The sequence below is a fragment of the Sparassis crispa genome, assembly GCF_003851025.1.
Source record: "Sparassis crispa DNA, contig_000002F, whole genome shotgun sequence".
NCBI classification, from domain to species: Eukaryota; Fungi; Basidiomycota; class Agaricomycetes; order Polyporales; family Sparassidaceae; genus Sparassis; species Sparassis crispa.
The window spans coordinates 1832834-1849930 of NW_020939749.1; the positions used below are offsets into that span (position 1 = coordinate 1832834).

General features: G+C 56.0%; 5 protein-coding genes across 5 annotated transcripts; 2 read left to right on the forward strand and 3 right to left on the reverse strand.

Annotated features, from left to right (window-relative positions):
• Positions 1 to 1587: 1587 nt before the first annotated feature.
• On the reverse strand, positions 1588 to 4719 carry SCP_0306170 (Probable glucan 1,3-beta-glucosidase; the record flags this gene model as incomplete). Its single annotated transcript, XM_027756008.1, has 10 exons — positions 1588 to 2190; positions 2331 to 2550; positions 2603 to 2741; positions 2793 to 2932; positions 3000 to 3085; positions 3182 to 3297; positions 3361 to 3446; positions 3511 to 3634; positions 3782 to 4069; positions 4134 to 4719. 10 exons carry the CDS (start codon positions 4717 to 4719, stop codon positions 1588 to 1590), a joined length of 2388 nt encoding a protein of 795 aa, XP_027611809.1.
• Positions 4720 to 5710: 991 nt separating this feature from the next.
• On the forward strand, positions 5711 to 6768 carry SCP_0306180 (3-methyl-2-oxobutanoate hydroxymethyltransferase; the record flags this gene model as incomplete). The annotated part of the gene is made up of 2 exons (XM_027756009.1): positions 5711 to 5822; positions 5879 to 6768. 2 exons carry the CDS (start codon positions 5711 to 5713, stop codon positions 6766 to 6768), a joined length of 1002 nt encoding a protein of 333 aa, XP_027611810.1.
• Positions 6769 to 7223: 455 nt separating this feature from the next.
• On the reverse strand, positions 7224 to 7793 carry SCP_0306190 (hypothetical protein; the record flags this gene model as incomplete). The annotated part of the gene is made up of 1 exon (XM_027756010.1): positions 7224 to 7793. One exon carries the CDS (start codon positions 7791 to 7793, stop codon positions 7224 to 7226), a length of 570 nt encoding a protein of 189 aa, XP_027611811.1.
• Positions 7794 to 8668: 875 nt separating this feature from the next.
• Positions 8669 to 10902, reverse strand: SCP_0306200 (hypothetical protein; the record flags this gene model as incomplete). Its single annotated transcript, XM_027756011.1, has 2 exons — positions 8669 to 8758; positions 8815 to 10902. The coding sequence occupies 2 exons, from the start codon at positions 10900 to 10902 to the stop codon at positions 8669 to 8671; spliced, it is 2178 nt and encodes a 725-aa protein (XP_027611812.1).
• A 4109-nt stretch (positions 10903 to 15011) lies between these two features.
• SCP_0306210 (hypothetical protein) lies at positions 15012 to 16797 on the forward strand (the record flags this gene model as incomplete). Its single annotated transcript, XM_027756012.1, has 3 exons — positions 15012 to 15236; positions 15292 to 16711; positions 16763 to 16797. The coding sequence occupies 3 exons, from the start codon at positions 15012 to 15014 to the stop codon at positions 16795 to 16797; spliced, it is 1680 nt and encodes a 559-aa protein (XP_027611813.1).
• Positions 16798 to 17097: the final 300 nt, after the last annotated feature.

Here is a 17097-nt window from a genome sequence, read left to right on the forward strand (position 1 = left end):
CGTACCGCTGCTGTTTAGGCCTGCCAGACGCGCCCGCTGCATGGGTCAACCGACGTACCACGGTCCCGTTCCGAGCAGCTCTCGGGACGTGCACCGATGTCACCAGACCGCGCGACCCCGAAACCCATGGGCCCATCACAGAGAACACCGAAACGAAACGAGTTCACGAGAACAAGAACACGATCGGGGAGCTCGTCGTCGGGTCGGACTGATCTGCCCACAAACACGAGGCCGTATTGTGTGATATGACGCACCGACTGATCAACGCACACAGGAAACCGCGCAATCAAGATCGCGCCGCCGCCGTCTCCAGAATCGTTGGAATGTTATTATTATCCTTCGATATGGCGAGAAACGCTCGCGAGCTACACCGACGCGCAGCGAGCGAAGAGAGCGTCAGTCCCCGCATCTCGAATGCGAACAATTGCGCACCATCGCCCAGCAGCGCGGCGCGGGGATGCGGGCGGGGCTGCTTCTAGCGCACGATCACGCGCCTCGTCTTCTGCGGCGGCACGTGCGTCGCGTTTCGCTCGCCTCGGCGCGGGACAGCAAAGTCGTGAGTGGATGACTTTCCGTAACGTTTAGAACCAACTTTTCTAGATTTCGCGAGTTCCAACCGGAGCGTGAAAGCGTGACCCGCTCGTGACCAAGTGTGACAATCAACCGTTAGACCGGCCCAAGTGAGCGGGACGGGCGCTAATGCCTCTGATGCACGTCTGGAGAGGGTGTCGACCCCCTCTCCAGATTTGCCTGTCTGGAGAGCATTTGGTGCAATCGACTCAAGATGGGCGGAGATTCGGCTATCCGGGACATTTCCCGGAACTCCGCTCAGTCACGGTTGTGATTCCTTTCTATGGCAGGTGGTTCGGGCGCCTACAGAGCGTTTAGCAGTCTGGAACGCAAAATCTAGAAAAGTTGTATCTAAACTGTGTTACGGAAAGTCACCCAGTATGAGCTTATTGCTTCGGGAACGATCTCCATTAATTATCATAATTGCAGCCTCTCGATTTCCTCGGGCGCACACACCCCGCGCTCCGGGGCGCACGGGCTGCTTCGGTTCGCGTTCGCCCCCGCCTTCTGGAAAAATCCTCGCGCACCTGATGGAACAGCTCGAGCCTCGACAGTGTATAACAGCGTTATTAACCCATGTCATATGCGCAGACGTTACGCCTCTTCCTGCTGGCCTGCAGGCTTCCGTGCTGATGCGAACGTAGGGCTTCGGACGCGCACTGGCGTCGATGCACGCCTACCGCACATGCGAACCCCGTTCTGGCCCCAACAGGTCTTATGCGTCCTCGAGAAGCACAGAAGCCACCTGCCGCGGGTCACGCTGCCGCTCGCTTACATCGGGCGCCCGTATGCGCACGGACTGCAAACGCGAGCACATGACGTCGAGGATCGGTATGTAAGTAGGACGAGCATCACACGCAGTAGCGTACGCGGTACATAGTGCGGGTATAAGCAAAGTCTGTCCAGGCGCGAATCGCGCGTCTCGCAAAGTCCGCAAGATATGGTATATGATGTACAGCAAGTAGTCGCACGCATCTAAAAGTGTAGACTCGGAAGCACTGGGCTGGTCGCGTGCCATCATGTGTGCGCCCCACCGTACCTGCGCGCCGGCGCGCTGGTCGCCGCCGCAGCCGCAGGCGCACTACTCGTCGTCGTAGCCGCAGCCACCGCAGACGTCAACACCGGCGCCACAGCAGCACCATACGACACCGCCCCACACCCCGCCGTCGGTATCGCCGAGCTGAGCGCATACCACGCATCCGGATACGTGCAGCCCGATATCGTCGTGACCGCGCTCGCAGTATCCCCCGCGTCGTACCACCCGCTCCCAACCGGGACCGTCGCGACGCTCGTCAGCGCCGTCGGCGCCGGCAGCGTGCTCACGCCCGCGGTGCCCGTGTACTGCGGGAGCATCAGCACCGACTGCGCGGGCACGCCCGCCATCGTCGTCGGCGGCCACACGCCGTACGTCGCCACGGACGTCGCCGCGATCGTGCCCGCGCCCGCCCCGCCCGTCTGCCACGACGCGTACTCGCCGTCGAACGGGCTCTGGCCCCCGCCGAGCGCCGCACACGTCCCGATCGCCTCCCGGGGGTCTGTCGGCATGAACCCGTACTGCAGCCCGAGCTGGTACGACCACAGCGGCGCCTCGACGCTGTTTGACGTCGACGAGTTCCCGATCTGCACCCGCGAACCGTTAGCGCTGTTGAATGCCCGATGCGAGATTCCGCCGAGCGCCGGATGCGTCAAGCAGGGCAGGCGCGCAGGAATGGAAATTGGGAAGGGGAGGGAAAGGGGCGAGGGAGAGCAGCACGACGCACCTTCCACGTCCAGAAAAACCAGTCCTGGAGCGCGTCCATGCTCGCGAGCGCATACGTCCTGACCCCCTCCCGCGTCGTCTCGTTCCACAGCGCCGCGTCAGACCACAACGTGCAGTTCGCAGCGGAGCTCGAGCCCTGCCCGACGCCGTTGACGTACAGCCCGCAGTCGTTCATCCCGTTGCTGAACTCGCCCGAATACGTCACCCCAAACGCAGTCTGGCTGCGACGCAGGCGTCAGCGCATCGCGCCCGAGCCCGGCGGACGGGACGTACCTGGTGTTCGCCTGCGGGCCCCACGCGTTGCACGCCATCAGCGGCCACTGCCCGCCCAGCATGTTCGCATTCCCATTCGCCGGTACGGCGACTGGCTCGCCGTTCGGCGATCCGTCAAACGCAAAGTACATGTGCGTGTCTGCACGCAGTCAGGCGCATGCGACACCGGAGCAGCAACGCCAACACGCACCGAGCGCGACCCTGTCCGAGCCGGTGAGCGTGCCCGCCCAATACGCGGCGCCCTGGAAGCCGTCGTGGATCGAGATGAACGGGCCCTTGCCCTCGCCCACGCCCGTAATCTCGCGGATCATGTCGTACGCGTGCAGGTAGCTGTGACGGGCCCGGACGGGCGGTCAGCCGGCGGGAGCACAAGCACGGAAGGGAACGGAAGACGCACAATGTGATGAGCTGGTCCTTCCCGATGGTCGACAGCAGCGCCTCGTTCACGATGCCAAACATCGGTATCACAGGCGCGTACTCGGGCTGTTGGTCGTACAGGGTGCATGGAACGCAGTTGGATTCAGAACGGAGTTAGATTCAAGATTCCGGCGGACGAAACGGGGTGAGCGAGCTGCGCACCTGGGTGATGAACTCGGTGAGGATCCGGATGTAGTCCAGCGCACGCTCAGCGTTCGCGAGGCCCATGGGCCCGTTCAGGAAGTTGACGACGCCCAATTTGCCCGAATGGTTGTACCCTGGCATCATAGTGATAGCGCGGTGTCAGCGCGAGCTTAGCTGGGGACCGACGCGGGGCTCACCGTTCTGCGATCCCGGGATCGTATGCAAGTCAAGGTTAACTCGAAGGCCGTACTTGCGCGCCCAGCCGACGACGCGCAGGAAATAGCTTCGCGGAACGCCCGGCATGCGTCAGCCGTTGGGACGAGTGCCCACGATGCGGATGCACTCACTTCCAGCACGTCCTCGCCAGGAACGGTTCCGCGACGGCGGCCCCGGTGGCGTCCACGCCGACGTTGCTCCAGGTGTTGATGGCCCAGAAGGGAAGGGGCACGCGGATCCAGTTCAGGCCCGCGCCTGTGCGGCGCAGTCAGATCAGCATTCGTCGCCACCCGCTCAGCGCGACTTCAAATTCGACGTCCAAATCGACGCCACCGGGCGCCAGTGCGCGTCTGGCGCCCGGTGGGGACTCGAGCACAGCGTAAGGACGGACGGCAGACGCACCGGCGATCTCAGCGATGTCCTGCTCGGTGATGAAGGTGTCGTAGTGCTGCTCGAGCGTCTGCTGGAGGGTGCCGTTGCCGGCGAGGGCGGTGCTGAGGGTCCACTCGTCGACCGCGCCGGGGTTGGCCTGGAAGAGGGCGGGGGTGATGAAGGGCTCGAGGACGAAGAGCCCGCCGAGGTTCACGCCGTTGACGCGGTCCTGGCCCCAGGTCCAGTTCTCGCTGAGCGCGGGCGTCCACGAGTTGACGCGCGCGGTGTTGTTCCACGGGTCGGACGGGTCGGACACCCCTGCGCGGGGGAGGCGGGACGTGTCAGCTTGCTCGGGTGAGCGTGCGCAGAGGAAGGGACGCACAGTAGCCTCCGAAGGGGTTTATGTACGTGAAGGTGGAGCCGTCTTGCATGGTGACGGTGGTGCCATTTCCGCCGCTGGTGGCTGTCAAGGGCGTGTTTGGGGGTGTGCCGAGGGGACCGTTGGAGGAGCCAGAGCTGGAGGAAGAAGAGGCGTTGGAGTGGTTGTGCTTCTTGACGACGAGGAAGTAGACGGGAAGGACGACGGCGAGGACGACGACAACGAGGAGGATGAAGGCGACGAGCCAGAAGAGCGGGCGGGTGTAGAAAGGGCGCTTTGTGTAGCGACGGGCAGCAGCATCGGAGGCGGCGGAAGCCTCTGCGGCGTCCAGCTCTTTGGACTGGGGGATACCGTCGACACGGTTTGTGAGGCCCTCAGAGGACGCGAGGAGGTCGCCCGAGGGCTGGTATGGGTCGGAGTAGGGCGTAGGGATCGCAGAGTCGTCGCGAGGGGTGGAAGCACCCGACGCGGCGGGGAATACGGAAGGAGGATGGGGCACGAAGGGCACCGCAGGGTCTGGCTGGTCGGACTCTGAGCCGGAGCCCGAGTCTCTGGTGGACAAGTGAGGGCCCTCTGTGTCGGAATACATGAGAGGAGAGGAGAGAGCAGAAGGAGGGGAAGAGGCTTGAAGCCTCGATGCAGGCCCCGGGCGTAAAAGAGAGACATGCGTGCCCAATATAGCAAGGTTAGCCGCCCGCGCTGTTTCATATCTCTCGACTCCCACGATTCTCTTCTTGCTCCACTCGCCGACGATAATTACATCTTCCCTGGAGTAGCTTTGGAGCTGCGTTGGTAGGGCGGTGGAGCATACGTGCCTGGAGAACGTGGGAGGAAGGGCCGCGAGGAGGCGAGGAGGAAAGGCCGCGAGCTCGGATGGGAGTATTATATTACTGTACGCGACGTCGCGCTCTCTACGCGTCCTCAAAGCGTAGGTCTTGGATCCAGAAGGGGTTGGGAGAGTTGATTAGAAACATCATTGGAAGGAGACTGAGTTTCAAGGCACAATCACCCATCAAAGTACAGCACTCTCAGCTCAGGACCTTCCGGCCTCTCTGATTAGTCCTACACGAGAGCGAAGACGTTCTCTTGAAGGGATGACGTCGTCGGGTAAGTCTGATACCAAAACGGGAAGGGGAGATGCTGGAAAAGGAAAGAAATATCGGCGCACAGCGCCACTGATGTCATTCGCAGCTGGTCTGACGGCACTAGCAGCTATTCGTGCTCTCTTCCTCGGTTTTTCTAAGCCGCCATTACTTATAGGTAGGTATATTACCGGCATGGGTCCCAGTTAGGGTTGTCGCTGTAATAAGTACATGCAATACTAACATGCTGCGACACACGTCGTTGGTAGAAAATGGAGGCTCTCTGTTTAGAATGCCAGAAGCACGAAAGGTGACCTGAATGTCGAGCTGGACGAAGATGACTCGGCTGAGGGCATATAAGTTACTGCGTCTTTCTCTCGCGACTGTGCGAGAAGTCGTACGATGCTAAAAACGCTGAGCTCTGTGCCCAGAGCGGATACACCTCCTGAGCAGAACTATAATATTCCGCGTGATCGCCGTCGCTGAGTCGCTGCCAGCATGCGAGTTCTACTCGGTCTCTGTTCGTCCCGCCTTCCCTGTCACCCAACTACTCGCTTCCTCAGCCGGAGATGCATGAGCGTCCGCCCAGAGGACAACCCGGCTGCCGCACGTACGTCCCCTCCTGTCCTCTCCCCCTCGTTTTTTACTCACCCGCACCATGAAAAGCCCGTAGGAAGGTGACCATCGAGCATCTGCACAAACTACGCCGCGCGGGCACACCCATCACCATGCTCACCGCGTACGACTTCCCCACCGCCCGCGCGTGCGACGCCCACGGGGTCGACATCACCCTCGTCGGCGACTCCCTCGCCCAGGTCTGCCTCGGCCTCCCCTCCACCACCCGCCTCACCCTCCCCGAGATGGTCCACCACACCCGCGCCGTCGCCCGCGGCACCACCGCCCCGCTCCTCGTCGCCGACATGCCCTTCGGCACCTACCACGCCTCCCCCGCCGACGCCGTCCGCAGCGCCGTCCGCCTCGTCCGCGACGGCCGCGCCGAGGCCGTCAAGCTCGAGGGCGGCTCCGAGGTCGTCCCCGCCGTCCGCGCCCTCACCGCCGCCGGCATCCCCGTCATGGCCCACGTCGGCCTCCTCCCCCAGCGCCACGCCATGCTCTCCGGCTACCGCGTGCAGGGCCGCGACGCCCCCGCCGCCCTCGCCCTCCTCCGCGCCGCCCTCGCCCTCGAGGACGCCGGCGCGTTCGCGGTCGTCCTCGAGGCCGTCCCCCACCCCCTCGCCGCGTACATCACCCGCCGCCTCCGCCGCGCACCCACCATCGGCATCGGCGCCGGCGCCGAGACCGACGGCCAGGTGCTCGTGTGGGACGACGTCATGGGCACCTGGGGCGGCCACCAGGCCAAGTTCGTCCGCCGCTTTGCTGATGTCGCCGGCGCGGTCGAGGGCGGCGTGAAGAGCTACTTGCAGGCGGTCAGGGAGCGCACCTTCCCCGTCGCGGCGGAGAGCTATGAGATGGCCGAGGGGGAGCTGGAGAAGTTCATGCGGTTGGTCGAGGAGGAGGCCCTGCTGTCGTCCGGTGTCGGGGAGACAGAGTCGTGAGTCTCTACGTGAACTGTTTGGAAGGATCATCGCTATCCTTCCTGCTCGTGGTTTGGCTCCACCGTAATGTGAGTACCCTTGCCTCCTTCAGTTCACGACGCTGAAATGTTCCCCTGGCAGTTACTCATTATGTACCGGCGCATACATGTACGTATATCATCTAGTGACTACGCGTGAAAGCCGTCGCGTCTTCCCGCGTACAGCAGCAGGACAAGCCGACAGCGACTCCCTCATACCCTCTGGTCCATCACACAGCAAGAGCATCCGGATCTGCGTCTCAATTAAACCTGACTATTTTGCATGCGGCTATAGCAGTCGGACCTCACCGCGTGCGGGGCACATTCGCGGGCGGCGAACTGCATCACATATATAGATCCGAGTGGCGGCGCATGCGTCTGCGTCCCTCCCGCCGCCTGGACCACAAATCGCAGGCCCGGCGTATATGCGCTCCCTCCCTACACGCCGCTTCTCGCAGATGACGCGCGCAAACCCGTTCTCGGGGCGTTGTATATGTACCACCAGCACGCTGTGCCCGGCTCGCCAGTCGTCGCGCCCACACGCGAACTTGGGGCTTTCTTCACAGAATTGGTCGTCGGGACGATGGACAAACACGTCATGACGCCCGACTCGGCGCGCGCTGGCAGGGGTTCCGCCGCCGCCGCCTGTGGTCCGGTGCGTCTTGGAGTTACTACGTACTTCCGTTGAGCACTGAAAGCCCGCGGCGGAGGACCGCCGCGCTTTTCCGGTGCGGCCGTCTGTGCGCTGCGAGATATCTGATGTGCTTTCGACGCCGACGTCGGATCCACTGGGTCGTCCAGAGGAGAGGAGAGGATCGTCTCTGCGGAGAGTTCTTGAGATTTTTCGTTGTGCTCCCGCGGACCCGGTGGTGGTTCTTGCCGAAACCCAGAGGGAGTTCTGTTGGTTCGTATGCTTGCGCGTCGACCTGGACAAGGTCCATCGTTCGACGATGTATGGCCTAGTTCATGTGGGATTGTATTGTGCACGTACCACCGGATCTTCTGCATCGTGGGTGAGAGGGGACGGTGGTCATGTTGGAGTTACCTTACGTGCTGCAGAACCGTGTGCCCTTGTTGTTAAGAAGAAGTAGTGGACAGGAAGGGAGGGGAATGAATGCCCTGCATAGATGTGACGACCGAGATTGGAGGAGAGGAGACTTGGACAAGGAGCGCGAGGTCGACAGGTGCGAATTTCGGATGCTGAACTCACTGCACCCCGACCGTCGCACCCGGAGGTTGTAGAATTTGGTGTGTCTGATCGGACGGACGTGGATTAACTACTCAGATGCTGTAGATGCTGTGGAAAACTGACCGGATACGCGATTAAAACTGCCGACCCGAGACCGGCTTGCGCACAGCGTCACCATGCCAGACGCACCGGATCCGCCAGCGCGAATTTTTAGAAGACGATGATCGAACTCCGGACGGCGACAGCATCGTTATCACGTATCCAGGATCTGCGAAGATCGGGGATGCAAGCAGAGATCAGATTTGTGGAGTCAGAAGCGAGATGGGCCGCCCACGGGGAATATCAGCACACTGACAGAACCCCTGCGGCGAGACCGGGGCAGGAGGCAGAGCTTTCCTGCGGGGGCATCTGACATTTCGGAGGTCTTCCGACAAGTGGAGTGTGGAGATTAGTAAATGTATTCGGACAAGACGCGTGTTGTTACAGACAACTATTGCCCTGGATTTATGCATAAAGTAATAAGTCATACAATGCGGAGACTCTACAAAATGAAACCTCATGGTCAGCCGCCGTGGATCTCCAAGCCACCAGACACTTACCGTGAATCAAGAGATACAGGATCTCGGGTGAGACATGAAACAGAATGCAAGAGCAAAAGCAAGACAACGACACGACCTAGATCTTTCCGCAACGATTAGACAACGTACACGTCTTCCTTCTCGATGCTGTACTCGTCCAGCTTGCGGAAGTACTCGATACGGGCCTGCCGTTCACGAGCTCGTTCCTTCGTGAAAATATGTCAGCATGCACGAGGACAAGGTCTCAGGATGCTCAATGTACCTCGTCCACATCCACGTCCTCATCAGCAGGAGCCCTTACCTTCCCCTTACCTTTGGCAGTAGACGCTCGAGTTACCCGATCGCTCGGCGCAACACTCTTTCCCCTGCCTCTTCCCCTTCCTCTACCCCGTCCTCTGCCTCTGCCTCTGCTCCTAGTTGCACCGCGCCCTCTGCCCGCACCGCGCGTCTTCCTAGTGGCCACCTCTTCCTCCTCGCTCTCCGTCTCGCTCTCGCTCTCACTTGCACTCTCCACAGCCCTCCCCTTGCCCTTCGCACCACGTCTCCCTCTCCCGCGTCCACGTGTAGATGGCCCGGATCCACGAGCGGGTAGCTTAGTCGGCCTCCGCGGTAGCAGCTTCTCCAAATTCCGGGAGACGACCATCGGATCCTCCTCCGTATCGCTCTTCCCTTCATCTGCCTTTGTACGCTTCCTCTTGCCCGTCGTTGCCTGCGGTTCCGACTTCTTGCCTTCGTCTTCACTGGCAGTCTGCACGGAGATGTCGACATCGTGGGGTGCCGGATGCGGTGCAACGCTCGGGCGTGGACGATAGGCAGACAAAGGCTTGACGGGAGACAGCGAGGACAGAGCGCCGACCGCGAGACTGCGACTAAGACTCTGCGCGCGAACGTGCTCCTCGACGGGGGACGAAACAGCGGAGCTAGACAATGAGAAAGATGGAGTAGGAAGGGGGGAGCGCTTGCGCGGTTTGTGCGGTGTCCGGAGGGGGTCATCCCGGGAAGACGACGAGCTGGTAGCAGCCAGAAGCGCCTCCTGCGGGATAATAGCAGGGACGATTATAACGTTCTCCTGATCATCATCGTCGCCATCGTCATCCTCGGCATCAGGAGGTATGGTATCAACCATCGCCGGAATACGGACAGGGACATTCTCCTTGTCTTCGTCGCCATCCTCGACGTCTGAATAGTCGGCCATGGCTGGAAGACGAGCAGGGGCATTCTCCTTGTCTTCGTCATTCTCAACGTCTGGAGACGCGAAATCGACCATCGGCGGGAGACGGACAGGAGCATTCTCCTTGTCGTCGTCCTCTTCCTCGACGTCTGGAGATGCATAATCGACCAGCGCAGGAAGACGAGCAGGCGCATTCTCCTTGTCCTCATCATTTTCGGCAACCGAAGGCGAAAAATCGGGCATCGTAGGATGGGGAAAATATGCGTTCTCTCTGTCTTCACCACCCTCCTCAATCTCCGCCTCGACATCAGCAGCAGAAAAAATAGGTCCTCCTGTGATTTCTGCGAATACTGCACGGCGACGCGGAGGTGGACTGTCTAAATAGAGGTCGTCAATGTTGTGGTCATCGTCGGCGTCCTCTGCAGGTGGTGGCGTAGGTAAGGGAGGAGGCGGTGACGGTGGAGCGACAGGCACCGGAATTGAGAGCTGCCCGAGCGGTGCCCGACGTTGAACAGAACGCGTCTTGCGTGCATTCTTCATCAAACCTCCCCGCTGCGGCTGTCGATCTCTCGCGGCCTTCAGCTTCCTCTCTACCGCAAGAAATCCGAATGGGTCACTATCTTGCTTCGTCTCTGCACTGTGATGCTCGGCAATGTCGGGAATGGGCGCATGAACGTTCTCCTTGTCCTCATTCTCTTCATTCTCGTACCCCAATGGCGCCACAGAGGAAGCGGAGGGAGGAGAAGACGGCGGAAGTGGCGACATAGCACGTTTTGTAGGTTGGGTCACGCGAGAGGGACTTCGGATGGAAAGGATACTGCCCACGGATCTCTGAGGTCTGCGGTAGAAAGACAGAGGAGTAGACTGTATAGGTAACCTGGCTGCTGCACGACCGGTCTTGCGTTTGGCAGACGGACTTCGCAATAGGTCCACCGCAGGGTCCAGGTTCTCAAGCCTGGCGCCTAGAGTCAACAGAGATCCATGAGAAAGGCCCTCACCGAACGATGGAAGTGTCTGCGAGCCATCATCTACAGTGAACGCGGGAAGAGGCGGACGCTTGGGACTGCCAAGTATGCGCTGCTTCGAGGTGGGAGTCGCGATGTGGGCGCGACTGGACTTGTGCGCTTGTGGCGTATTCCCCGGAGTCCTGTCCTGAAGAACCTTGCGTCGCGTCCGCATAGTCAAAGACGGACGATCTCTAGACCGCATACTGTGAGTTTGATGATGGATACTGATCCACACATCAGCTTTACCTATTGTCTTATCAAATGAACTGAACAAAAAAAGCAAGGAAGATTTGGCAATGACTCTGGGATACGTTCGGGCTCGAGAGCAGGTTTGTGAGACAAATGAATTGCAGCCACTGTAGGAATGCGTACAAGGAAACCGGTGTAAGGTAGCAACTTCAATGTCGTCGTATTTGTCTCGGAAACTCGGAAATGATAGGTGACAAGATAAACAAGATGTTTGGGGAAGATGGCGGCGGTAGGTGAGGCCGCTTGCGGAGCATGCCCCGAACGATCGTCACAGTCACGTCACACGCGTCGACCACGTGAGTGACGCGATCTGGGGTGACTCACTGGAGGCAAAAGTGGATGTTCTGCCTTGGAACAGTGTCTGAACATCCAAGGAACAGATTACATTTTTGGACATGTCACATGTTCTGAACATGGTAAGGAACATCTAATATGTCTCGCACAATGTTCCATTGGAGAGCATGCTGGAGACATGTTGCATGTACCATTCTGGAACATATAATATGTCTCACACAATGTCTCATTGGAGAATGTCCTGCAGACTTGCTGCATGTTTCATTCTGGAACATTTATCATTTTGCTACTATATTCTGGGCTTGTCTCTTGGTGCAATATGCTCTGTATAATAAGGATTTCCCATGGCCAAACACATTACATTTCTGGCCGCCGTTAATCTTCAGAACATTGTGAGAAGATGTTAAGTGCTCCTACTCCAAACATACAAGATGTCCTGGGCACCAAAAACATCTGCAGTACATGTATGATACATACTAAAATCATACTAAAATTTTACATGTACTGCAAATGTTCTTGGTGCCCAGGACATCTTGTATGTTTGGAGTAGGAGCACTTAACATCTTCTCACAATGTTCTGAAGATTAACGGCGGCCAGAAATGTAATGTGTTTGGCCATGGGAAATCCTTATTATACAGAGCATATTGCACCAAGAGACAAGCCCAGAATATAGTAGCAAAATGATAAATGTTCCAGAATGAAACATGCAGCAAGTCTGCAGGACATTCTCCAATGAGACATTGTGTGAGACATATTATATGTTCCAGAATGGTACATGCAACATGTCTCCAGCATGCTCTCCAATGGAACATTGTGCGAGACATATTAGATGTTCCTTACCATGTTCAGAACATGTGACATGTCCAAAAATGTAATCTGTTCCTTGGATGTTCAGACACTGTTCCAAGGCAGAACATCCACTTTTGCCTCCAGTGACTGTTAAATTTACTCGTTTACTCGTTTTCCAGTGGGCACTACCCTCTATCTAGTGCGCCCACGTCTCTCAGAATTATTCGTCTCTTGCGCTACTCATTTCTCGATATTCTGGTATCTCTCTCTTGGCGCACGTTGTGCTATGTCTCCTGATGGCTCACACTCAAATTGACTAGGTCTTACTGAAATGCGACGCGTTGTCTCCCTGCCTCTGAAGAACGAAGTGAGGGGTGGACGAATTCTTGCCTTATCAACTTTCGAGATTTATGTTCTGTCTCTCAGGCTTCGACTTGTAGCTAAAAGGTGGCATCACATATACACACTGCGGGGACTTTTATCCTCAACTATCAATATGGGACTTCTGTCATAACCTGTATGTCCATGTGTCCCTGCCTTGTCCGCTTAGCATGGGATCTGCAATCTAAGTCGACCTGCCTGCCGTAGCTTTTGCGATGTCAAGCTGCGCACACCGCTACTCTTGGATACTTATGCCCACCTTACGCCGCTGCGCAGGAACGAACGATCCTTAGTGCGACCTTTCTGTAAGACGGTCACTGCATATCTGTTGAGTCGGAACATGTACCACGACTTCTTTGCTTTGCCAGCTGTGGGTGGACGTTGGTTCCATCCTTGTGCCGACGCGGACCTTCCTTATTAGGTGAACGGCGGAAGGGGTTTCAATTGTAACAGCGACAATAACTACGGCTGGCAACGTTGTTATTGAGCATACTTATTCTAGTCGTAGGTATGTGATCTTTGAGAAGCCCTTACCGGTTGTGCAGTCCAACACCTGGCAATCGTGGAATTGTCTTCTACCAAGGCGCTAACGCGACATCCGCCTAATGGACCAATTGTGACTCCGGACACCAAGGTGAGCTGCCTATTGCCTCTTCCTTTAGTCATGGACGTTGTCAGGAGCAAATGGAGACGGCGAAGAAAGACTTTGTGTGACCCATCTCTCCGCCACAACCACCAAGTTCTTACTTAGTATTACGACCGCGAGATCCTCCCTGTCGTGAGGACAACACGTTACAGCTCTATTTTGCTATGGCAAAGAGATTGATCCTCAAGAATTATCTCTGCGCTAGTTACTCACTCTGTCATTGTTGTAGGCGACCTCGCTGATTGAGAACCATGAGGCTTTTGGTCAGATTGCAGTGAGCCATCAGCCAAGCTTCTCAAGTAACCGCCGCCGCACTATGAATGATATAAAGTGCGCGAACAACTCCTATTCTATTCACTTCATTCACCATTCTGTCGTGGCCACGATAAATGTTTCTCTGTAAGAAGCGGATCTCCGAAACTGCGTTCGCTGAGAAGAGGAGTTGCGAGAGACACCTGTCTGTCTCATCACTCAATCTCTACCACCTCTCTTACTCACTGACCTTCTCCAGAGTGTTTGTTCATTATATATGTTGTCACACGCATACACAGGTGCGTCCACTCTGTGTCGAACTACAAATCTACTTGCAATTGATATGAGGACGGGTGATATGCAGATACAAACCGAGTGGTGTGGATATGCAGATTGTAGTTGTACATCCGGTAGGAGAGTATGTGAAGGTTGGCAGGAATTTCCCTCCAGACAAATGTTTGTTGTTAATTTTGATTGCCAGAATCGGTGTTCAGGCCCTTCAAGTGTGATGACTGCAGCGAGGCAAAGTCTATCCCAGCACACGCAATTATAAAATGGCCCCAACGCTATTGACATGGAATGTGATTCTGCTGTTCCCGGTTCTAATGCAGGAATGGCCTCGTAGGGCATTCTTATCTAGAAATTTGGTCGAGAGAGGCTTTTATCATTATACCATGGACTTCGTAGACTCATTCACATACATTGGACTTCGCCTTGCATTTTTTATCGATACTTATGTATAATGTGCCTCCTGCCCGTTCTCTTCGCCGCTGTAGTGCGTGCTATCCCTTAACGTGGCTGGACTACTTTCTCTCTGAAGAAGAAATAGAGTTAGTCAGAGTTAGTCAGGACCCCGGATTATAGGTGGGGAACCCTGAGTGCCATCCGGACAAATTTTGGGCGAAATCCACGCACAACCCTGATATAATCCAGACAGTTTGGGAGAAATTTTTTGAAAAGCCTGGTGCTGGTGCAGACATTTTGTCCCCAGAGAGCCCTCGGCGAGCGCCAAAATGGCGCTTTCAGGAGCCTGATGCCGCCATCCAGACAAGATTTGGGGGGAAATTGGCACTTCACCCTGATTTCATCCAGACACAAAGGTCGATTTTCGAGTTTCGGCGCTTAGACATTTTTGGGCTCGTCGGATCAGGGTTGTTCACCTATAATCCGGGGTCCTAGTTAGTCGCTTGCGATCGAGTTCGATCATTTGTTTGTGCCGATACCGCCTGCGCCCCGATAGCCAACTTGAAGTCCCCACAGGTCGCTGCAACCTCTTGCACCCTACCCAACTTGAACTTGGCAACAGAACAATGTGATTGGTCTTCGAAGGGCGATTGTAGTGTTCCTGAACTTGAACAAACACTCTGGCAGGCAGCAGGTCAGGTATTATTATAATAACCACACGTCGACATACGTACTGGTGATCTCGACGCGTAACAATAGCCTCCACACTTGGCGACATCGGCCAGTGCGAGTAGGAGAGTATTTTGGGTAGAGCATTTCGATAATTGCTTTCAACACTGTGGCTCAGTCGGTTTCAGTCACAGTACGTCTGCGACGTCCCTGTATCCTCGATATCCGAAACTAACGCTATAATTCGAGCATATAGATGCATCGCTGTCTCCAAGTGAATGAGATTCTGTTGACCATCATTGACTATGCAAAAATCATGTGGCACTTAGAGTCACCCTCGGAGGAATACATGTGGAATACCTATGGTGGTTATCACACTGTCCTTCGCATGGCCATGACTTGTCAAGCTTTCAAGGAACCGGCTCTTGACATCCTCTGGCATAACCTGATAACACTTGTGCCATTGATACAAACTTTGCCTCAGGATGCATGGTGCAAATCAGATACCTTGAATACATATGGCGAGAAGCAATGTATCATAGTGAGTCCTTATCTTTAGTTCCCTCACAAAGTGTCTTACTCATGGTTGTTGATAGACTGTGATGAGGCCTCTAGTGTCCACCGATTGGGATAGATTCCTCTACTATTCGCCACGCATTCGACGTCTTGGATTTCGCGACATCGAGTTCCGCGACCAAGAATTCGAGATGCTGCTGCAGTCCTGCGCAATCCCCCCGGATTGTGCAATCGATGCACACTGTTACACTTCACTCAGTCTGTACCGGCCTGTCAAGGTTCTCCTTCCTAATCTTGGGGCACTGCGCTGGAATATCCATCAAATTGATGCATTGCAGTTTGTATCGCTATTCTTTGGGCCCAGCCTGAAATCCTTCTCACTGGCACTGTCTCATAATTCAAGAGCAAATCTCGATCCCTCTCTATATTCGCCCATTGTATCCACTTTGACGTCTCTCCTCGATATATGCCCATCTTTACTCGAATTCGAAATGTACGGTATGGAGCCAAAATGCATCGTCGATGCAATACATGCTATCGCACTCACGCGCCCGAACTTGCGGAAATTCGTCGTCCATTACCAGGCGTGGACCGACGACTTCATTAGCCACCTATGCAGAATGCCTCGTCTATGCAATGTGGCGATAGAGAAACCAGACGCGACAGATTTCGGGTTTCTTACCATCCCCGATCATTATCCACCTTTCATGCACCTGACAAAGCTATCGCTCAGACTGCAGAGCATGGTTTCCTGTATTCACTTGCTGGACCTCATGCGTGCATTCAAATTGGAAGAGATTTGGATGCATGCTTTCATTCCCGCCACTGCTGCCGAAATTCTGCAATTTCTGGAAACACTTCGTGATCGGTGTTCGCATTCTTCGTTGCGCGTCGTCAGACTTCCGGGCGTAGAGTTCAGTAAATGGCCAAAAGAGTTGGACGAAAGACACACTGTCACTTCAGAAACACTAGAGCCATTGTTATGTTTCTCGAATATGCGCATCATCCAGATCCAATCGCCTTCGTCTTTTGAAGTGGACAACTTGGCATTGGAGAGGATGGCACGGGCTTGGCCACAGCTATACATTCTCATGTTGCAGATTTCTTGGGTAGAGTCGATTGAGGTCACCTTCAAAGGACTTGCTCGTTTGGTGACACTCTGTCCTAAACTCACCAGGCTGAGCATTGCGATCAATGCTGAATCGGATGACCTCGACAGTGACGCTCTGGCGGCCCTCGTGCCCAATTCCCATATGAGAAAGCTCGATCTCATGAACTCGACATTCGGAAAGATGGACATGGTAGCTTCCTGTCTTGTTACACTGTTTCCGCGGTTGGACCGCGTGGACGGATGCCGCGGAGGTCTGATTGAGGACGGGGGTCGATCCATGGACTCTTATACTTACTATCTGCAGCTGGGAATGGCATGCCTCAACGCTCGACTAGAAAGAAAAACAGACAGGATGGATGTCCGTCGCGGTCTGTATCCGCGTCGTGCTGGTAAGTCGAACGTACAACCCACCTATCGCATACTTATAAAGGTTCTGGCAGTGAATGAGCTGAATCCATGGGCATCTGGACCTTGAAGTAGGTACAACTGCATTGTTATCAACTCCTAGTTAAAAAAAACCGGTAAATATGCTGACAGATACATACATCTGGCATGGCATACTTCTACTGAGACTGCAGCCAGAGAGTCGTGTGTGCCATGGCCAAGGTGTGAGCGGGCCGGGGCCGCGGCCCGTCATAGTGTTAAGTTACATACTATGTAAGTCGTACGCGCTTTGTGTGGATGGTGTGAGAGCAGGCGGTGCTCACGAGCATCCTTAAGTACTTTCCGCCAGTCTATCATGTTGCAGTGATACATAGCTGTCACGAGCTGCCTC